The following is an 18,121-nucleotide window of genomic DNA, read 5'->3' on the forward strand; positions in this document are numbered from 1 at the left end:
GGAAGAATACTTTTGTGGGGCCTTTGCTGTCCGCCAGGTCCTGCTGAGGCTCCCCACCCCTTTGTGGGCCCTAGAAGTGGAAGAGCTGTCCTGCGCTCTCCCGGGGGCCGGCGAGAGAGGACCCGGCTGCCCCAGCCTTCGAGGGTCTCTGGGCTTATCTGGCTGCTGCAGTGGCGGCTGCCGGGGGGCGGGGTCCCAAGGCCCACACGGCTGGGGGGTCCCCTGTGGCCACGGCTGTTTGGGTGCCTGTACGGGGAGGACGACCGACGGGGAAAGGGTCTGCCTCCCGGCGGGTCCTGCAGGGTACTAAGAGCGCCCGAGAGGCGGGACGGAGCTGAACTTGGGTCTGAGGCGTCCGTTCCCTGCTGGGTTAGGAAGCTTTGAGACCGGGAACGTCCACCCCATTCAAGACAGTGTTGACCCAGCTGGGCTCTCTGGGCGCAGGGCCCTGGGCTGCTGGCTTGGGCACATCAGCCCTTTGGGAGGACCTGTGTCCTCAGGGAAGGGTGGCCAGCGGCTGGGAGACCACTCACCCTGCAGGGCCAGCCACGCGCGGCACAGATTCGACCCTCCCCCACTCTCCTGCCTGACTGAGGCGAGCTGACCTCTGCCCAGAGCCGCGTCCCCTGCGGGCCTCACACCTGACTGCGTTCATCTTCCTGCCACTTCTAGCTCACAAGCTGACATGGAGAGCTGCAGCGGGTCACTTAGGAGGTCACTGGAGGGGCACATGGAGGGTCCCTGGAGGGTGACAAGGAGAGTCACTTCAGGGTCACTTGGAGGGTCATAGGAAGAACCACCAGCAGGCCCTGAGTCGCCCGGGATTGGAGCCTGGGCTGACCTGAGTCTTCCACCCCGGAGGACGTCCCCCTCCCCCTCCCACCGAGGGTCCTGATCTCCTGTGCTGCTTTCAAGGGAGCCGGCCCCAGCCGGGTGGGAGGGTCCCTCCGCCTCCATGGTCTGGCTCACAGGGGCCCGGCACGCTCCCTATTCTGCTCGTGTTTGCACGGGGACAGGGGCCGGTCCCTCCTTGCCGTGACCGGTGGTTAATCAGCAGCCCAGCCGGTGGGAGGGCCCGGAGGGCGGATAAAGGCGCCGGTGGGCAGTGCTCCTCCCCCCTGCGTCCGCCCTGGGAGAGGATCCAGGACCCAGGCCCAGACCATGTCACAGCTGGTGGAATGTGTCCCCAACTTCTCAGAGGGGAACAACCAGGAGGTGAGTGCAGGGGCAGCTGGGCACAGGGCTTGGGGCGAGGAGGAAGGCATGTGCTTGGCCTGGGGCTGGGGGTCTCTTCTCTGGAATGAACTGCCTCCTGTGGTCGGCCCACGGGGAGGAGCCCCAAGAGCGCAGGGGCTCAGAGCGGCTGCGCAGGGGTGAGGAAGAGACTGTGGGGTGCACATTTGGGCAGGGGTCCTGGCCATGGGGCTGGGTCACAGGGCTGTTGAACCCCAGACTTATCGGGTGGGCTCTGCTATTCTCTCCATTATCTCGGAGGATGCTGAGGCCTATGGAGCTGGTGCAGGCCACTGAGGGCCACGGAGCCCCTGCTCCCGACCACGGGGCTGTCCGGCCACCTCAGAAGGTTCTGGGCCTTTTGTGCCCCTCCCCTAGAGCAGCTGCTACCACTGGGGCCCACGTGGGGGGCCAGGGCGCTGACCCTCTGTGACCTTGGGTGGCCTTCGTGGAGCACCAGCAGCCCCTCCACCCAGCTTCCGATCCCTGCCTCAGTTTCTCCCGGACGGTGCCGCCTGCTTCCCTTTTCTTGAGCACAGCTCAGTGCAGGGCCTCCCTGGGCTTGTGCTCTTGGACGGTTTCCCAGATGCTCAGCACCAGCTCCTGAGGCCCACGTCTGGGCGGAGGTTGGGGGCGGCAGGAGAGGCACGGCCACGCCCGAAGCTCCTGCTCCTCCTCCCGTGGGGAAACTGAGGCACTGGGTCGGGCGTTCGTCCGCAGGTGATCGATGCCATCTCCCGCGCCGTGGCGCAGACCCCGGGCTGTGTGCTGCTGGACGTGGACGCCGGCCCCTCCACCAACCGCACTGTCTACACGTTCGTGGGGTCGCCCGAGGACGTGGTGGAGGGCGCCCTCAATGCTGCCCGGGCGGCCTTCCGGCTCATTGACATGAGCGAGCACAGAGGTGAGGGTCCTCCGCACGGGGGGTGGGGCCCGGCCGTGAGCCTGCCCTGGAGGACTCTGGAGACCGGTCAGGCGCGCCCACAGGGTCACGGGGCCGGGCTGAGGTCCGTGGAGCCCCGCTCCGTGTTTCGGGGTGCCCAGGAGCGGCTGGCAGTGAGGCTCAGCCATCCCGCACGGGCCTGGGGGGCCGGGGGGTCAGGGAGCAAGACTCGGAGTCCGGCCTGTCCGCAGCTGCAGAACCAAACACTTCTGCTGCGGCAGGTGGGGTCAAAGGTCGGTGGACAGGCCAAAGGGCAGGGGCTCTGGCCGCTGGGGGCGGGGGAGGTCAGGCCCCTGTGGGGGTCAGAAAGCCTGTGTCCGAGCCAGAGCTCCCGGGGCGGGGGAGGGTCAGCGTGTGAGGAGGACGCTCCGGAGGCTGCGGGGGAGGGAGGTGGCAGGAGGCGGTCGCACCGGCCTCTCAGCTCGGCCGCGCTGACCAGGGCTGCATGGCTCTGAGGGGAGACGGGGCTTTCCACTGAGGCCGAAGGGCTTGGCGGCTGCTCCCCCACTGGGCCCTGGGGTCAGCGGGGCCAGCCGGCTGTGGGCATGGATGGCAGGTTGGGGGCAGGGAGGCCGGGGTCCACGAGCCCCCCGATCCCCTGCCCGGGGCCCCCGGCTCCCGGCCACCCTTCCTCAGCCCCCATTCTGTGCAGGGGAGCACCCTCGGATGGGCGCCCTGGACGTATGCCCCTTTGTCCCTGTGAGGGGCGTCAGCATGGACGACTGTGTGCTCTGTGCCCAGGCCTTCGGCCAGCGGCTGGCGGAGGAGCTGGCTGTGCCAGGTGAGAGCCTGAAAGGGAACCCCGCCGTGGCAGGGGCTCCCCCTCACCGCCCGGCGGCGCCCGCGAGTTTTCTGCAAAGGGCGGGCCCGGTGTGCGGTGTTCCCGGCCGCGGGGGAGGCCCAGGTGCCGTGCGAAGCTGAGTCCCTGCTTCCTAGTGGACTGAGCTCCCTTCGGGGAATTAACCGAATCAGGAAATTATTAACCTGACACAAACGGAGACAAGCGGGGGACAAGGTGTGTGCGCAGCGCAGGGTCTACACTCGCGGGGCCCGGGCTCGGGCAGACCGGCCCAAACCCCACCCCTGCGGTTACAGGCCAGTGTCCCCTACGCGGTCACCGCTGTCGGGGGGACACTGGGAGTTGGTGGTGAGTTTTGTTTTCTTCTCTCTGTGCTTCTTAATTTGTGGTCCTATTTATCGTACAATGAAGATACTCTTTAGAAAGACAGAATAACATGCTTCCATCCCAAACATCTACTTCTAACTCTTAAAATCTCGGTGATCTCTTTAGGGGGGACATCTGGGCAGGGGAGCAGTGGGGGGCCCTGCCCTGCCCCTGGGTGGGCAGAGGAGTGTCCAGCCGTGATCACCCGCCCCCATCCCATGGACCTGATGGGGGGGAGGGTGGCCGCCCAGGCTGGGGCTGGCAGGAGCGGCTGCCTCGTCTTTCCGCTGGGAGTGGGGGTTCTGGGCAGCCCGCCGGCTGGGACCCTGACTGGCCAGACCCCTTGCAGTGTACCTGTACGGGGAGGCGGCGCGGACAGCCAGTCGCCGGACCCTGCCGGCCATCCGGGCTGGGGAGTATGAGGCCCTCCCTGAGAAGGTGCGCGTCTCCTCACCAGGGTGGGCGGGGGCAGGGCTAGACCCGGGAAGGGGGGGCGCCCCCCTCCTCTCCTGACCTGGGCGGGGCGTCCCTCCTGCGGGGGACACCGCAGCCTAGGCCGAGTCTCCCCACAGCTCAAGCAGGCCGAATGGGCACCCGACTTCGGCCCCAGCTCTTTCGTCCCCAGCTGGGGGGCCACTGTCACGGGGGCGCGGAAGTTCCTCATTGCGTTCAACATCAACCTGCTCAGCACCAAGGAGCAGGCCCACCGCATCGCCCTCAACCTTCGGGAGCAGGGCCGTGGGAACGACAAGGTGAGCAGCCTGCGCCCCGAGGAAGCTGAGGGGCTCCCGGGACAGAGCCCTGGTGTGGACCTGCCGGCCAGCCCAGCCTGAGGCCCGTGACGAGTGGGTGAGGAGGGGGGGCTCCGGCGTTCGAGGGGGCATGCCCTCGGCAGGAGGCGTGGCTGGAACTCCGGGTGGAATGCTGCGGTATTCCCATTCTGATAGGAAAACGGCTGCTGAGCCCCAGGTGCCCCCAGGAACTCCAGGGTCCCCCAACCGCCGGGGCCCGGGGCCCTGACCCACCACGGGCTGTCCCCTAGTTTGAGCACTGGTCTTGCAGAAAGTGTGACTTGGACACACAGACCCAGGGACACCTGGTGAAGGAGGTGGAGGGGGACGTCTTGCCTGTCAGCGCCCCCCTGCACTCCCCTGCCCGCCCCAGGGACCTGGGTCCTGCCAGACAGCTGAGGCCCCAGGAGCCTGGCTTCCTGGCAGCACGGGCAGTGGTGTGTAAGCGCGACCTACAAGGAGGGAGAACCCAGAGGCTTCTTGTGGTTCCTGCGGAGTTCAAGGGCGGGAGGTCCCTGCTCAGGTGGGCTGCGCCAGCCCCAGGAGTGAGGAGCAGAAAGCCAGCCCCTGGGTTGAGGGAGGAAAGGCAGGGACAGAGCCCAGGAGTTTATGGGGGGGGGGTGGCGCAGGCAGGCTCCCAGGGCATGGTGGGGGCGAGATGCTGGCCTGTGCCTGTGCGGGGGCCTCAGTTTCCCTGTGGTGGGCGGGTCTCCCTCCAGCTGGCACGGAAGACAACTCTGGAGCGTGAGGAGGGCCCCCAGTCGGCCGGCTGGGCAGCACTGCAGGACCCGCGGGCCATGGCGTCTGTGCGGGGAGGGACCCGTGCAGCCAGCTTTGCGGGGCAGGGTGCAAGTGGGTTTCCATGCAGGCGGCAGGAGGGGCTGGGCAGGGCCCGAGCTGAGGAAGACTTTTCCTTTGTAGCCAGGACGCCTGAAAAAGGTTCAGGGCATTGGCTGGTACCTGGATGAGAAGAATGTGGCCCAAGTGTCCACAAATCTCTTGGACTTTGAGGTCACAGCACTGCATACCGTCTACGAGGAGACCTGCAGAGAAGCCCAGGTGAGCAGGACATGCTGGTCGCGGGGTCCCTCTGCAGGGGAGCAGAGTGGGTGTCCCTGCCAGCTGGGGTGAAGTCCCTCCAGGTGAGCAGGGCGGGTCCCCAGGACACCCTTCAGGGCATCTGAAGTCCAGCTCCCGCAGACACGGATGTCACTGGACCCCTGCAGGAGCTGAGCCTTCCGGTGGTGGGCTCCCAGCTGGTGGGCTTGGTGCCTTTGAAGGCCCTCCTGGATGCCGCCGCCTTCTACTGCGAGAAGGAGAACCTCTTCCTCCTGGAGGAGGAGCACCGCATCAGGCTGGTGAGCGGGGTCCCGGTGGGGGCCAGTGGGGACACGGGACCAAGCCCGAGGCTCTGGGGGCAGGCCTGGAGCACCCTGTCTGCCGGCCGGGCCCCACTCCTCCTCCTCTTAGCGCCGGTGCTCAGATGACATCGCGCTCTTACCGTAAGGGGACAGTGGCAGCTTTCTCCGTCCTCTAGAAGATGTTCGGTCTTGCCAAAGCTCCGTGGAGGGGACGCATGCCACCTGCCCCCGGACCTTCTGGTGTCTGTGCTGGAGGCGGGGGGTGTGCCTGACTCCCGCGGCCGCCCCGTGCCCACTCTGGGATGCTGCTGTGTGGGTCCGTCCGCGGACAGTGACGGGTGATTTAGAAGCTGGTGCCATTGTCCCAACTTTAGCTGGCATTCCTCCCCAACGCGCTCGGGATGGGTTTCTCTGAAAGTGTTTGGTGCGTGGGTTTGTGTCTCCTGATTCAGCAAACACATCTGTGCTTCTCGGCCTCCACGCTGTCGCGCGTGGTTGGTCTCCAGCTTAAGAACGTAATATACTTACTCCTGTTTTTGATTTATTGGTTTTAAATTTTTAAAAAAAAATTCACCCGAATTTTCAAATATATAATTTAATCTATCAATTTTTGTCAGTGCACTGACAGCCTGCTATGGAAATGAGAAGATAAACCTACTTAGCATCGACTTACATATTTTCTTTCTTTTCTATTTCCTGATTTTTCTTTTCTTTTCTTTCTTCTTCTTCTTCTTTTTTTTTTTTTTTTTAGCTACAGTAGTTTTTAGTGGGAATGGGCAGCTCTTTTGGTGGTTAAATTTTTTTTTAGATTTTTTTCTTTTGTAGTAAAATACACAATTGGCATCTTAACCATCTTTTAGGCATGCGGTTGTTGATATTAAGTATGTCATAATGTTACGTAGCCGTCATAGCCCAGGATGGGTTTTTCTGTGCCTGCCAAAAACTCCATTAGGGCTCTGAGAAGGACTGCACTGATTCTGCATCGCTTTGGGGAGCCGTCTTAACAGAGGAAGTGTTTCAATCCATGAGCATGGGTTTTCTGTTTATTTACATTTTCTTTAATTTATTTCAGCAATGTTTTATAGATTTTATTGTACAAGTCTTTTACCTCCTTGGTTAAGTTAATGAAGGCCCAACTATTTTACTCTTCCCGACGCTACTGTAAATGCAGTGCTTTCTGCAATTCCTTTTCAGAGAACTGTCCTTAGTGCATGGAAATGCGCGGACTTCTGTGTGTTGACTTCATGTACTGCGTCCTTGCCGAATTCATTTATTAGTTCTAGGAGGTTAAATTATGAAGTTTAAATGACATACTTCAATCCTTTTGCTCCTTATGAACGTCGACAGTGTCTGTTGTCTCCTGGGGAAGACAGACGAGGTTATCAGTGCAGTCCTGTGAGAGGTCATCGTCTCTGCTCTAGACTTACATTGTTGTGTCACTATTTTCACGAGGTCAGTTGTACGACATTTTCCTTCTGTGAATGTCCCACATGTCTTAAATACCCGCAGACATGGAACCTTAGCTCTGTACACAGTCGAGGTCATCTCTGTTCCTACTGTATGTTGCCTGAACCTCACCGTCAAGCAGATTAAAAGAAAAAATTTATTTATTTATTTGGCAGAGAGAGAGATCACAAGAAGGCAGAGAGGCTGGAAGAGAGAGAGAGGGAGAAGCAGGCTTCCCGCCTAGCAGAGAGCCTGATGCGGGGCTCGATCCCAGGACTCCGGGATCATGACCTGAGCCGAAGGTAGAGGCTTAACTGACTGAGCCCCCCAAGCACTCCTGCAAACACATCTTTACCATCTTCTGGAATCAAATGACCTGTAAGAGGTCTAAGTCTGCCTGGTTATCTCCCCAATCTCCAGGGGCTTGTTTTACTCCCTGATTCCTGAAGGACTTCTTCTGTGTCCTCGGAGTCCAGTAACTTCTCACAGACACTCCCTGTGGTTTTCTCCAGCCTCGCTTCTAAGCTGCTGATATGGTTCACGGCCAGGTCTGTTCTCCTTCTAGCTGTTGCAAAATTTTGTGTGAATTTTGTATGTTGCTGTAATTCTCTGCTTGCGGCAAAGGTGTAGGAGCAGTACCGGGGTCTGGAACGGTGCCGGGAGCCCCCTTACGAGCTCCCCACTGTCCACTGGTTTGCATCCCCCCGTTCACTGTCTCATTCTCTCTGTAACCACACATTGTCATGTATTTTTTTGGACCACTTCAGAGTGGTTAAAGGCATTGTACCATTTTACCTCCAATTGTTCAGGTTTTATTTCTTAAGAACAAGGACATTCGTCTTGCACAACCCCAGTACAATAATCAAGATCAGGAAATTCAGCATCAGTACAGTTCTGCCGTCTAATCTGCAGACCAGAACCAAATCTCGCCCGTGTCTCCCTCACCCCCACGGAGCTACTTACCCTCCCGCCCGGGGCCCAGCCCCACGGCAATCTTTCGTTGCCTTGACTTCTGCTGCCTTTAGCTGCCAGCAGCTCCCTCTGCCCTTGCCCTTCAATGACCTTGAAGTAGTTTAAAAGGAAAGGAAGTGGCTTTGCGCAGGTCGGACGACTTCTGGGCTTGTGGGCTCCTGGCGGGGGCGGGAGGAGGTGGGATGTGCCGTCCTCAGAGCCCAGGTCAGGCCGGTCCTCTCCCTGCTGCCAGGTCCTTGGTTCAAGATGCTGTTACTCCTGCAGCTTTTCCTTTTGTAGCGAGTGCTCTGGGGACCGACCTGGAAGATATGCAGACGCCCTGCTTCTCTGGACATTCCAGCCAGTAACGGTTTTCTAACTTGACCCTTTTTTTTAAAGAAAATGCTTTCATTTTCCCCCCTCAGGAAACACAATTTATTCACAAAGTTTAACAAGTAACGTGTACAAGTATTAAGCAATGCATGTTTTTATTTATGTTACAAATTTTAAAAAATGCCTTGACTAGTTTCAATGCGTTGCCTTTACAGATATGTATTTTTAAATAATTCTTTATTTAAATTCAATTTAGTTGACATATATGTATTAATAGTTGCTGGGGTAGAATTCAGTGATTCGTCAGTGCTCTTCCCATCACGCGCCCTCCTCAATGCTCCCCCGTCCCCCCAACTCCCACCCCCTCCCCTCCAACAACCCTCAGTTTGTTTCCTGGAGTTAAGTGTCTCTCACGGTTTGTCTCTCTCTCTCTAACCAGAGAGGTTCCCTTCCCCTGTGTCCATCTGCTTTGTTTCTTAAACCCACATACGAGTGAGATGGTAGAATTGTCTTTCTCTGACGGACCGACTTCGCTCAGCACAGTCCCCTCCGGTTCCATCCACGCCGATGCCAAGGGCAGGACGTCTCCCTTTCTGATGGCCGAGTCACATTCCGTCGTGTAGACGAACCCCGTCTCTCTGTCCGTGCATCTGCCGACGGACGTCCGGGCTCTTCCCGCAGTCCGGCTGTCGTGGGCGTCGCTGCTGTGAACACTGCGGGGCAGATGTCCCTTTGGGTCGCTCCATCTGTATCTTTGGGGTAAATACCCAGTATTCTGATTGCTGGGCTGTAGGGCAGCTCTATTCTCAACTTCCCGAGGAGCCTCCGTGCTGTTTTCCAGAGCGGCGGCACCAGCTTGCCTTCCCACCAGCTGTGCAGGAGGCTCCCCTTTCTCCGCATCCTCGCCAGCACCTGTCGTTTCCTGACGTGTTGATTTTAGCCGTTCTGACCCGTGTGAGGTGGGATCTCACTGTGGTTCTGATGTGTATTTCCCTGATGCCAAATGATGTGGAGCCCTTTCTCATGTGTCTGTTGGCCATCTGGATGTCTTGTTTGCAGAAATGCCTGCTCATGTCCTCTGCACATTTCTTGATTGGATTATTTGTTCTTTGAGTGTTGAGTTTGATAAGCTCTTTATAGATGTTGGACACTAGCCCTCTATCTGATATGTCATTTGCAAATATCTTCTCTCATTCTGTCACTTGTCTTTTGGTTTTGTTGACTGTTTCCTTTGCTTTGTGCCAAAGCTCTTGATCTTGAGGAAGTCCCAATAGCTCATTTCTGCCCTTGCTTCCCTTGCCTTTGGAGACGTGTCTAGAGAGAAGTTGCTGTGGCTGAGGTCACAGAGGTCGCTGCCTATGTCCTCCTCTCCAATTTGGATGGATTCCTGTCTCACATTTAGGTCTTTCATCCATTTTGGATCTATTTTTGTGTGTGGTGTAAGAAAGTGGTCCAAAGCCATTCTTCTGCATGTGGCTGTCCAATTTTCCCAACATCATTTGTTGAAGAGACTCTTTTCCATTGGACATTCTTTCCTGCTTTGTCAAAGATGAGTTGACCATAGAGTTGAGGGTCCGTTTCCGGGCTCTCTCTTCTGTTGCATTGATCTATGCATCTGTTTTTGTGCCAGTACCATACTGAAAAAAAAAAGCCTTTATCTCTCCCACATTTATTTATTATTTTTTAATGTGTTTGATGCTCTCCTATATTTCTTAACCTGTCATTTTATATTCTTTCCCTGATAGTTCTGATATGTGCAGTTTTTGAAGGTCTGATTTTGCCAATTGCTACATCTGTTGACTTTCTCACAGTGATGTGCTTCTTTGTGATTTTGTGATTTTTGATTGTGGGTGCATATTCTTTGCAACTTTATCTGTGGTAATTTTGGACACTTGGATTTTAAGTTTGGATTTGCCTCTGTTAGGTCTCGGGCACCTGATCACACAGGGGCCCCCAGACTCAGCTTGGAGCTTTGGAACTACACAGGTAGAGAGTTCTGTGTGGACCTCTCAGCGTGGCTTGTGGTTAGAATTCCCAGGAAGTGTTTTTCCTATTTCGCCAAAGGGAAGGCAGAAACTGAGAAGTATCCTTCAGTAGTTTTTGTTTTTTTAAATCCTAGTTCATCCTTGGGGTCACCTTTTAGGAGCCTCCAATCTGGCCTCATCCTTCAGGACTCGAGACCTCCCTGCTCATGAGGGGCTGGCGGAGGCTCTCAGATGTCCCAGGGTGGGCCCAGCGTAGCGTGAGCAGGCCTGTCTGGTTCCATTTTGGGTCATTTCTGGCCTTAAACAAGCGCTTTTACTTTCTGCCAACTTAGCGAGGCATTTAAATTCATGTTTCAATGTCTGTCTTTTTGAGGTCTTCTGGGCCAGGACGGCTTTGCTTTATTGCTTGTTGAAGACCTCTGGTGGGCTCTGGGGAGGTGCTCTTACCCACCTCTGTGTCCTCGGGGAGACCTGCGGGCCACCCCCGCTCCTGGGGACTCTGCTGGCTTGTTTCTGTCAAGGAGCACCTGCCACTTGCCAGTTTTGTGAACAGCCTGCTTGGCGCAGGATGTGCTGGACCAGGCTGCTGGCCCACAGCTCTGTAAAGTGTTTTGAGCACGTTTTGGTGGAAAAAACTCTAATCTCAAATGGAGATTGTTCCAATGTTAGTTTGAATTTAGGTAAAATCCATTTTGCCTCATAGAACAAATCTTATGTTTAGGTCAGTCAGGCAGCTCCAGGGCTTTAAGAGTTGTGAGAACTGACCCCCAAAGCATAAGGAATCTTGTCCAAGGGGCTAGTTTTGTAGGTCCCTTTCAGAGATGGGCTCAGTGTGCGGTGCTGTTTGTTGGACGCCTGTGGCAAGGAATGAGGGCACCTCCTCTCCCTGGGTCGGTTTCCCTGTGGGGAAGATGTGGGGGCAGTCTGAGGGGCGGCCTGCCCTGGGCTGGGGGCTTTCCCAGAAGCGGGCGCTCACAAGCTCCTGGTGGGTGGGCGTGCGGCCTGCTGGGCTTGGCTCCCCACACACGGGGGACCAGAGCAGGGACGCCACCGTGACTCAGGTGGGACCCATGGTGCAGTGGCCTGCCTCGGGGCTGGGGGGCTACAGGGCTCTTCATCACCAGCCCCTCCTTCCAGGTGGTGAGCCGGCTGGGCCTGGACTCTCTGTCCCCCTTCAACCCTAAGGAGCGGATCATCGAGTGAGCATCTGCCCCCCTCCCCAGAGACCTGCTGCCGCCCTCCCAGAGCCTTCTGTGTGGTCACTTCTTCATCAGCAAACACCAGGGTGTCTGTGCCAGCCACGAGGCTGGGGGCCAGTTGGGGGGACACAGTGAGACACGTATCATCATGGGGCTTCTGCGTGGTCGTGGCCACTCTGCACCCTGGGACCGTGTTCCCTCCACCATGTTGGAGAGGGCATGTGCGGGAAGAGGCGTGGGGTCAGGGGCCAGGGTCTGAGCCAGCCCTGCCCTCACTGCCTGGCGGTAGTGACCCTGGGCCCCGCCCTCTACTCCCTGTCCCCCGAAGCCCCATCCCCTGGCCCTGCCGCCCACGCCTCCTGAGCCTCGCTGGGCCGGCCCCTCCCCACAGGTACCTGGTCCCCGAGGGCGGGCCTGGGCAGAGCCTGGCGGACAAGCCCCTGCGTGCCTTTGTGCGTGAGGTGGGCGCCCGCTCCGCGGCCCCAGGGGGCGGCTCCGTGGCAGCAGCCTGCGCAGCCATGGTGAGTGCGAGGGCGGCTCGGCCGAGGACGGCCCGAGGGCACCTGGCCTGGGGTCCCGAGTCCCACGCATGGCTCCTCTCTGCCCAGGGCGCCGCGCTGGCCTCCATGGCCGGCCTCATGACCTACGGGCGACGCCAGTTCGAGCACCTGGACGCGACCATGCGGCGTCTGATCCCGCCTTTGCACGCGGCCGCGGCCGAGCTGACCGCGCTGGTGGACGTCGACGCCCGGGCCTTCCAGGCCTACCTGGTGGGTGCTCAGAGGGACCCCACCAGCCCGCGGGGGTCTGGGGGAGACGGGGTCAGCGGACGGCGGGGGCGTCCCCCGGGGTCATGGAGAGCGGGCGGGAGGGCAGGCGCCGTGGCAGGCACAGGGGTGTGGGGAGCAGGGGAGGCTGCACGGAGTGGAGCGCGGGCGGCTGCTCTCGCCCCCCTTCCACCCCTCCACGCCCGGGCGTGGGCCCGCGCGGTCCTCCAGGGCAGCGGCCAGGTGGGGTGGGAGCGAGCGACGGTGCCCCGTCCTCAGCTGCCTCTGAGTCCCGCACTGGGCCGGCGGCCGGACCTCACGACCCCGGCTGGACCAGCCGCGGAGACCCTCAGGGGAGCGCCAGTGACTGACGGTCTCAGAGGCTGGAGAAGACTTTCCAGCCACCAGACAAAGAGAGGACACGGGGAGAACTGGGAACTCTGCACGCGACAGGCCGGTCAGGTTGGAACCTGCTCTCCCACCCGAGAGGGAGGCTGCGTGTCCGGCGGTGGGCGACAGGGAGGGGGTAGCTCAGGAGGATCCGAGACGCGAGTCCAGGACCGAGCCCCGCCGTGCGTCTGTGTCCCAGAGCCGTTCTGGTGGGAGGCTCCGGGAGACACGTGAGCTCAGGGCCACCAGCTGCACCCCAGGCCACAGGCAGAGCTGCCTCGTGGGCCGGACTTCACTAAAGGGAAGTCAGGGCTCTGACGACCACCGGTGACCTCCAGGGCATGCCGTGCACCCCCAAGGGAAGGCTGTATCCAGACAGGAACCATCAGAGTCTTGCCTGGAACTAAATTAAAACCCACGGCCTCTGGGTAGGAGGTAGAGAGACTGGTCACCTTTTGTGTTTTTAGACTTAAATTTCATTTATTTGCTATTTAAAGTAGGCCAAACCTTCAGGGGGTTCCAAATTCACAAGGACGGGAGGAGAGCGGATGAGGGCTCCTGGGTCCTGCCTCCGGCCGCACCCCTGCATGCCCCAAACAGGCACATAGGGCATGCACCCTGAGATGTTTATTGTATTGACATAGATCCAATTTGCCTTTTTCTCCTCATTTCTTGCACAAATGGCATCACATGCATTCTTAGGTTGCCTCTTGGGCTTGTCACTTGACGTTCTGTTAGAGATCTCTCTATATGGGCGCTGGACACAACACACACAGATCTACCCTGACTTACAGTGGAGTAGCGGCAGATACACCCTCCATAAGCTGAAAATACTGAAAGGCAGATATGCATTTACGACACCCAGTACGCAGCACATCACAGTTTGTCCGCCTTCAGCTGCTGAGAACACTTCCGTTTGCGACAGCTGGGCACAACCACCTTGCACTCGGCCTATCTTATGAGGAAGTGTTGAAAAGCTTCTGTACTGACCAAACACCACATCCAGAGTGACCCACAGAACAGCAGTGTGACCGTGCAGCTGCCTAGTCTTGGGATAGGACCGCCCATCACTAGTCTGGGCAAAGACCCACATCCCAAGTTCCAAGCACCGGTTCTCCTGAACACATGTCACTTTCACGCCACCATGAAGTCAAAAACCCTCCGTCGAACTTGTGTAAGTCCCGGACCGTGTGTGATGTGTGGACGTCTGGGTCGCAGCACCCGGCCAGCCCTAGCGGGACACATGGGCCCCTTCGTCAGCACCGGGGACGCTGCTCTGTGCACGCCTCTGACGTCTGTCACCGGGCGTCACGGGGCAGCCTGTGGGGGTGATTCGTAGAAGGATTCCTTCCCGGAACCCCAGGCCATGCACGTGGCAGTCGCGCCGCGGTCTGTGTCTTGGTGGCCCCGGTGGCACTGCTCCCTGACCGTGGCAGGAGCCTCTCTTGCACTTTGCCCAGTGGTGTTGGGTGCCTTCCGGGAGAGCAAGGCTCCCTTCCCTCTCAGACCTCCCTTACTGCCGGCGCCACCTGGGGCTTGGGCTGCACCGGGACCAGGCTCCACTTGGGACTCGGGCTGGCTGCCCCCCACGCGGGTCGTGCCGTTCCCGACGGAGCAGCCTTGAGTTTTCTGTCCTTGAACCCGGAGTCTCCCTGCTCCTCCCGGGGCACGTGTCGTGGTTTATGGGGCCTCCCCGGCCTGAGCTTACTGAGTGTCTCCTGCAGCGCTTCCCAGACTCCTGTGCTCTGGTGACTGGCGGATGTGGAGGGCTTCGAGGGGACATGGAAGGCTGGCCGCCCCAGATTAGAAACGGGGGGATAAGTAGGAACCCCCCGGAGGGAAGTAGAAAAGCAGAAATCTAATCAGAAGGGAAGGCTGGCCAGCGAAGGTCTTGTTCAGAACGACGTGGAGACGCACCGTGGACAGTGACACGCGTGAGGGGACACAGTGCTTTGCCCTTCCCGGGCCAACAGGAAGGTACAGATCTGGAAAACAACACAGAAGCGTCCTCGTCTTGTGCCAAAGGCAGAAGCGGTTTCCAGATGGGGGAAAGCAAAGCTCGGGGTAACCTAAGAGCGGCTGGACAGCCGTCGTCCGAGGGATGCCGCCGCGACTGTGGAAGGACGGCCGGCGGAAACCAGACCGGCTCCATGCATTGGAGACCCGGCTGAGGCGGCCTCACGGGGACAGGACTAACACCCCGCGTGGGTGAGGACGGCCTGGAGGGAGGTGGGCGCCGCCGCAGAGGCCCGGGCAGCCCCTGGGAGGCTCGGATGGTTTTGTCCACCAGCAGGAGTGGTTACGGTGCTGATCAGGGAAGTTCCAGGCGGGGCCGGGGCTCCCTTGCTCTCAGGCACGTTGACATTTAACCAAATCCAGAAAGGACACACCCCCCCTCCCCCCCGCCAGGCCCTGGGCCCCTGCAGACGGGCAGGATGGGGCTTCAGAGTGTCAGGGAGAGGCCTGGACAGACGCAGGCGCGTGGCCGGGGGGCCGTCCCGTGTAGGGGCCCACGTGACCACTCGCGGGAGGAGGCCTGAGCTGTTCAGGTGAGAGGGGACAGGGGACACGCCGCTGACCCCGAGGCCCCGTGAGGGTGGTGTCGTCTGACACAAGCAGTGACGGGAGCCCGGCCCCTGAGGGCGTCCCCCTGCAGTTCCTGCTGGAAACTGTGGCCCCTGCAAAGGGCTGCTCGGAGCACCCCTGCCCTGCAGAAGTGCTGACCCCGGGGTGGGGGTGTGGATGCTGCCCGGACTCTCCGTGTGGCTCCGGGCCATGGCCACTGCTCACCTCGCGGGTTCTATGATCTCTCCTGGCAGGAAGCAACAAAGCTGCCCAAGAGCACACCTGAGGAAAGGGACAGGTGAGTGTCGCGGTGGCTGGGGGGGAGGCGCCTCGCCGGACGGTGGACGCCCAGGGCCTTGACCTTGGAGCCACCTAACCCCCGCTGTGGCGGTGTGTTTGTGATGGAAGAATGACGGCCCTGTTGTCCACCCCGGTTCTGTCTGTCTGGGTGGAGCTGGGGGGCAGTCCACGTGGCCCCTGGGTGTCCTGCACCCTGACCACCAACCCCTTGGATTCAGGCGTGCGGCTGCCCTGCAGGAGGGGCTGAGGCGGGCGGTCGCCGTGCCCCTGGCACTGGCAGAGACGGTGGCCTCGCTGTGGCCGGCGCTGCAGGAGCTGGCCGTGTGTGGGAACCTGGCCTGCCGGTCGGACCTGCAGGTACGGGGCGGAGGGGGTCGGGCTCCTGCCGCGGGGGAGCGGCGGGGAGGGTCGTGGGACTGGAGCGCTTCCCAGGGGGTCTTGGCCAGTCTCAGCCAGCAGAGCCCGTTTGTTGATCCCGTTTGAGGAGTTTCAAGAGTGGGAAGCAAGGGCTTCCGCTGAGCCTGCGGCGTGGCAGAGGCAGAACTCAGAAACCAGGCGCCGCCCTCAGGCCCTCCTGGCCGCCCCTCCTCCCACTCCCTTGGCCTCCCCTCCTCCCGCTCCCTTGGCCTCTCGCATTCCCTCCTCATGGTCCCTTGCCCTTCGGAAAACCCGAAGCCGGCCCCCAGATGTGCACACGGCACCCGGGGCACAGCCTGTGCGTCGGGGACATGGAGTGGGCGGGGGACCTCTCAGCCCGTGCGGAACACCGCAGCTGTGGGGCTTCCCAAGAAGGACGGCTGTGCGCCGGGTCTGGTCCCGCGGCTCCAGACAAGGGTCCCCTCCTTCCCTGGGCACGAGTGGCTCCTGCCGTTGGGGGTTTGTCCCTGGCCCCGTGCTCCCACCGGCTCTCCCCACCCGTGGCCCGCACGTGGGAAGCCGGGAGGAGACCCCAGGAACGTGGGCTGTAGCCCAGGCCTGAAGCCGGGAGGCCTCACCTCCCTCAGGACCCCGTTTTCTGCGCTCAGAGGAGGACGTCAGGCTGGGGTTGTCGTCTGTGTCTGGAGGGCTGGGCTGGAACCCGCCGTTCTGCACGTCCCTGCCGGGGCCTCCGCTGGCCCTGTGCCTCCTGGGGACCCCTGGGGCATTACTGATGAGGCGTGAGGCCCCAGCCGTGGCCCTGGGGGACGGAGGGGGTGCGGTGAGTCCGGGGTGCGGCCGGCCAGCTCCGTTCCTGGCGCCTGTTGCAGGTGGCGGCCAAGGCCCTGGAGACGGGCATGTTTGGGGCTTATTTCAACGTGCTCATCAACCTGAAGGACGTCACCGACGACGCGTTCAAGGACCAGGTGAGTGGGTGAGGCATGGGGGCCGGGCCGTGGTGGGACCCGGGCGTGCCTCAGGGCTGCGGCTCTGCAGTACGGCTCCGGGGAGCGTGTCCATCTGATGAGACGTTCCTCTGGCCTCTGCGGGGGCTGCTGTCCTCCTGGGGCTGCTGGAGGCGGGGGGGGGCAGCTGTCATCTGTACCTCTACCTCCCCTCCTGGGGGGCTCTGGCTGGGGACTGGGGAGCCCCCATGCCCTCACCGGAGCCGCACCCTGGCCAGCTCAAGCCTGTCCACCATGCTCAACTGCCCAGCAGGGCCCCCCAGGGCTGGGTCCCCCAGCATAGGCCCTGAGTGCTGGCAGCACGGGCCCTCCGAGAACAGGGGCCAACCCACGAAATGGCCTTAGCTCCAGCAGCTGTTAGGGTTTTGCCATGAATGGCTGTGGAGGTGACTGTGAGGGTAGGCGAGTCTCCATTTTAAAGTGTACAGCTGGGCATCTTGCACACTCACGACGTGGGACCACCACCTTTGTCATGTTCCAGAATATTCTCTTTGCTCCGAAGGAAGCCTCCCCCCATTAGAGGACCCTCGTTCCTTCCCCAGCCTCAGACACCACTCACCTGTCTCTGGTTTTGTGACAATCTTGAAAAACTCACGGCTCAGAGTGAAGGCCTTTTTGGGACTGAGCTTGGGTCTTAGGGAAGTCACTGTCCAGCAGGAGACCACTGGGGACTGACTTAACAGACGGGCTGCGAGAATCCACTCTGGGCTTGAGGCCACAGCCCAGCCCTCTGCAGTAGTGGCTAATGTGGGACGACTAGGAGGGTGGGGGTCTGGGCCTGGTGGTCCTCCCACGTCAGGACAGAGAGAGGGACCCTCCCGTCCTTGCTGAAAGGCCTGTGAGGAGTTGGGGAGTCCCCAGGTCGGGGGCTTGGGGTCATCCCAGAGCGGATAGGCCAGGGAGCATGGCCAGAGGGCACAGGGAGCTGGCAGGGGGCCTGGGCTGGCAGGAGGTGGTGGGCTGCAGGGGCAGACTGACTGAGGCCTGGGTCTGGGCCTGGGGGTGGGACATGGGGGGGCACACTGACACCTGGGCCTGTGTCTGTCAGACCCGCCGGCGCATCTCCGGCCTCCTGCAGGAAGCCAAGACCCAGGCAGCGCTGGTGCTGGAGAGCCTGGAGGCCCGGCAGGAGTGACGGCAGGCGGGGAGACTGCGTGGACTCGGCCGCCCTCGGTGTCCCCCCCTTTCTGGAAGCCTCCACACACGGTCCCTCTGGGGCCCAGAGTGGGCGGAGGCAGGGGTTGGGGTCCCCTTGGGGTGGCAGGTTCACCCCTCGTCACTTGCTGCTTTTAGTAAAGTCATGACCCACC

At 60.5% G+C, this 18,121-nt stretch overlaps 1 protein-coding gene across 2 annotated transcripts; it reads left to right on the plus strand.

Annotated features, from left to right (window-relative positions):
- The first annotated feature begins 1,096 nt into the window (after positions 1-1,096).
- On the plus strand, positions 1,097-18,121 carry FTCD (formimidoyltransferase cyclodeaminase). 2 transcript variants are annotated; one of them, XM_082740141.1, is made up of 14 exons: positions 1,097-1,215; positions 1,954-2,137; positions 2,829-2,957; positions 3,691-3,779; positions 3,914-4,093; positions 5,054-5,191; positions 5,359-5,490; positions 11,346-11,407; positions 11,799-11,928; positions 12,016-12,177; positions 15,384-15,427; positions 15,648-15,786; positions 16,677-16,772; positions 17,860-18,121. In XM_082740141.1, exons 1-14 carry the CDS (start codon positions 1,162-1,164, stop codon positions 17,944-17,946), a joined length of 1,626 nt encoding a protein of 541 aa, XP_082596267.1. In that variant the 5' UTR covers positions 1,097-1,161; the 3' UTR covers positions 17,947-18,121. The 2 variants fall into 2 exon arrangements, with proteins under 2 accessions (XP_082596267.1, XP_082596268.1); XM_082740142.1 differs by having other exon boundaries at positions 17,880-18,121.

Source organism: Mustela nivalis (assembly GCF_964662115.1).
Source record: "Mustela nivalis genome assembly, chromosome: 1".
NCBI classification, from domain to species: domain Eukaryota; kingdom Metazoa; phylum Chordata; class Mammalia; order Carnivora; family Mustelidae; genus Mustela; species Mustela nivalis.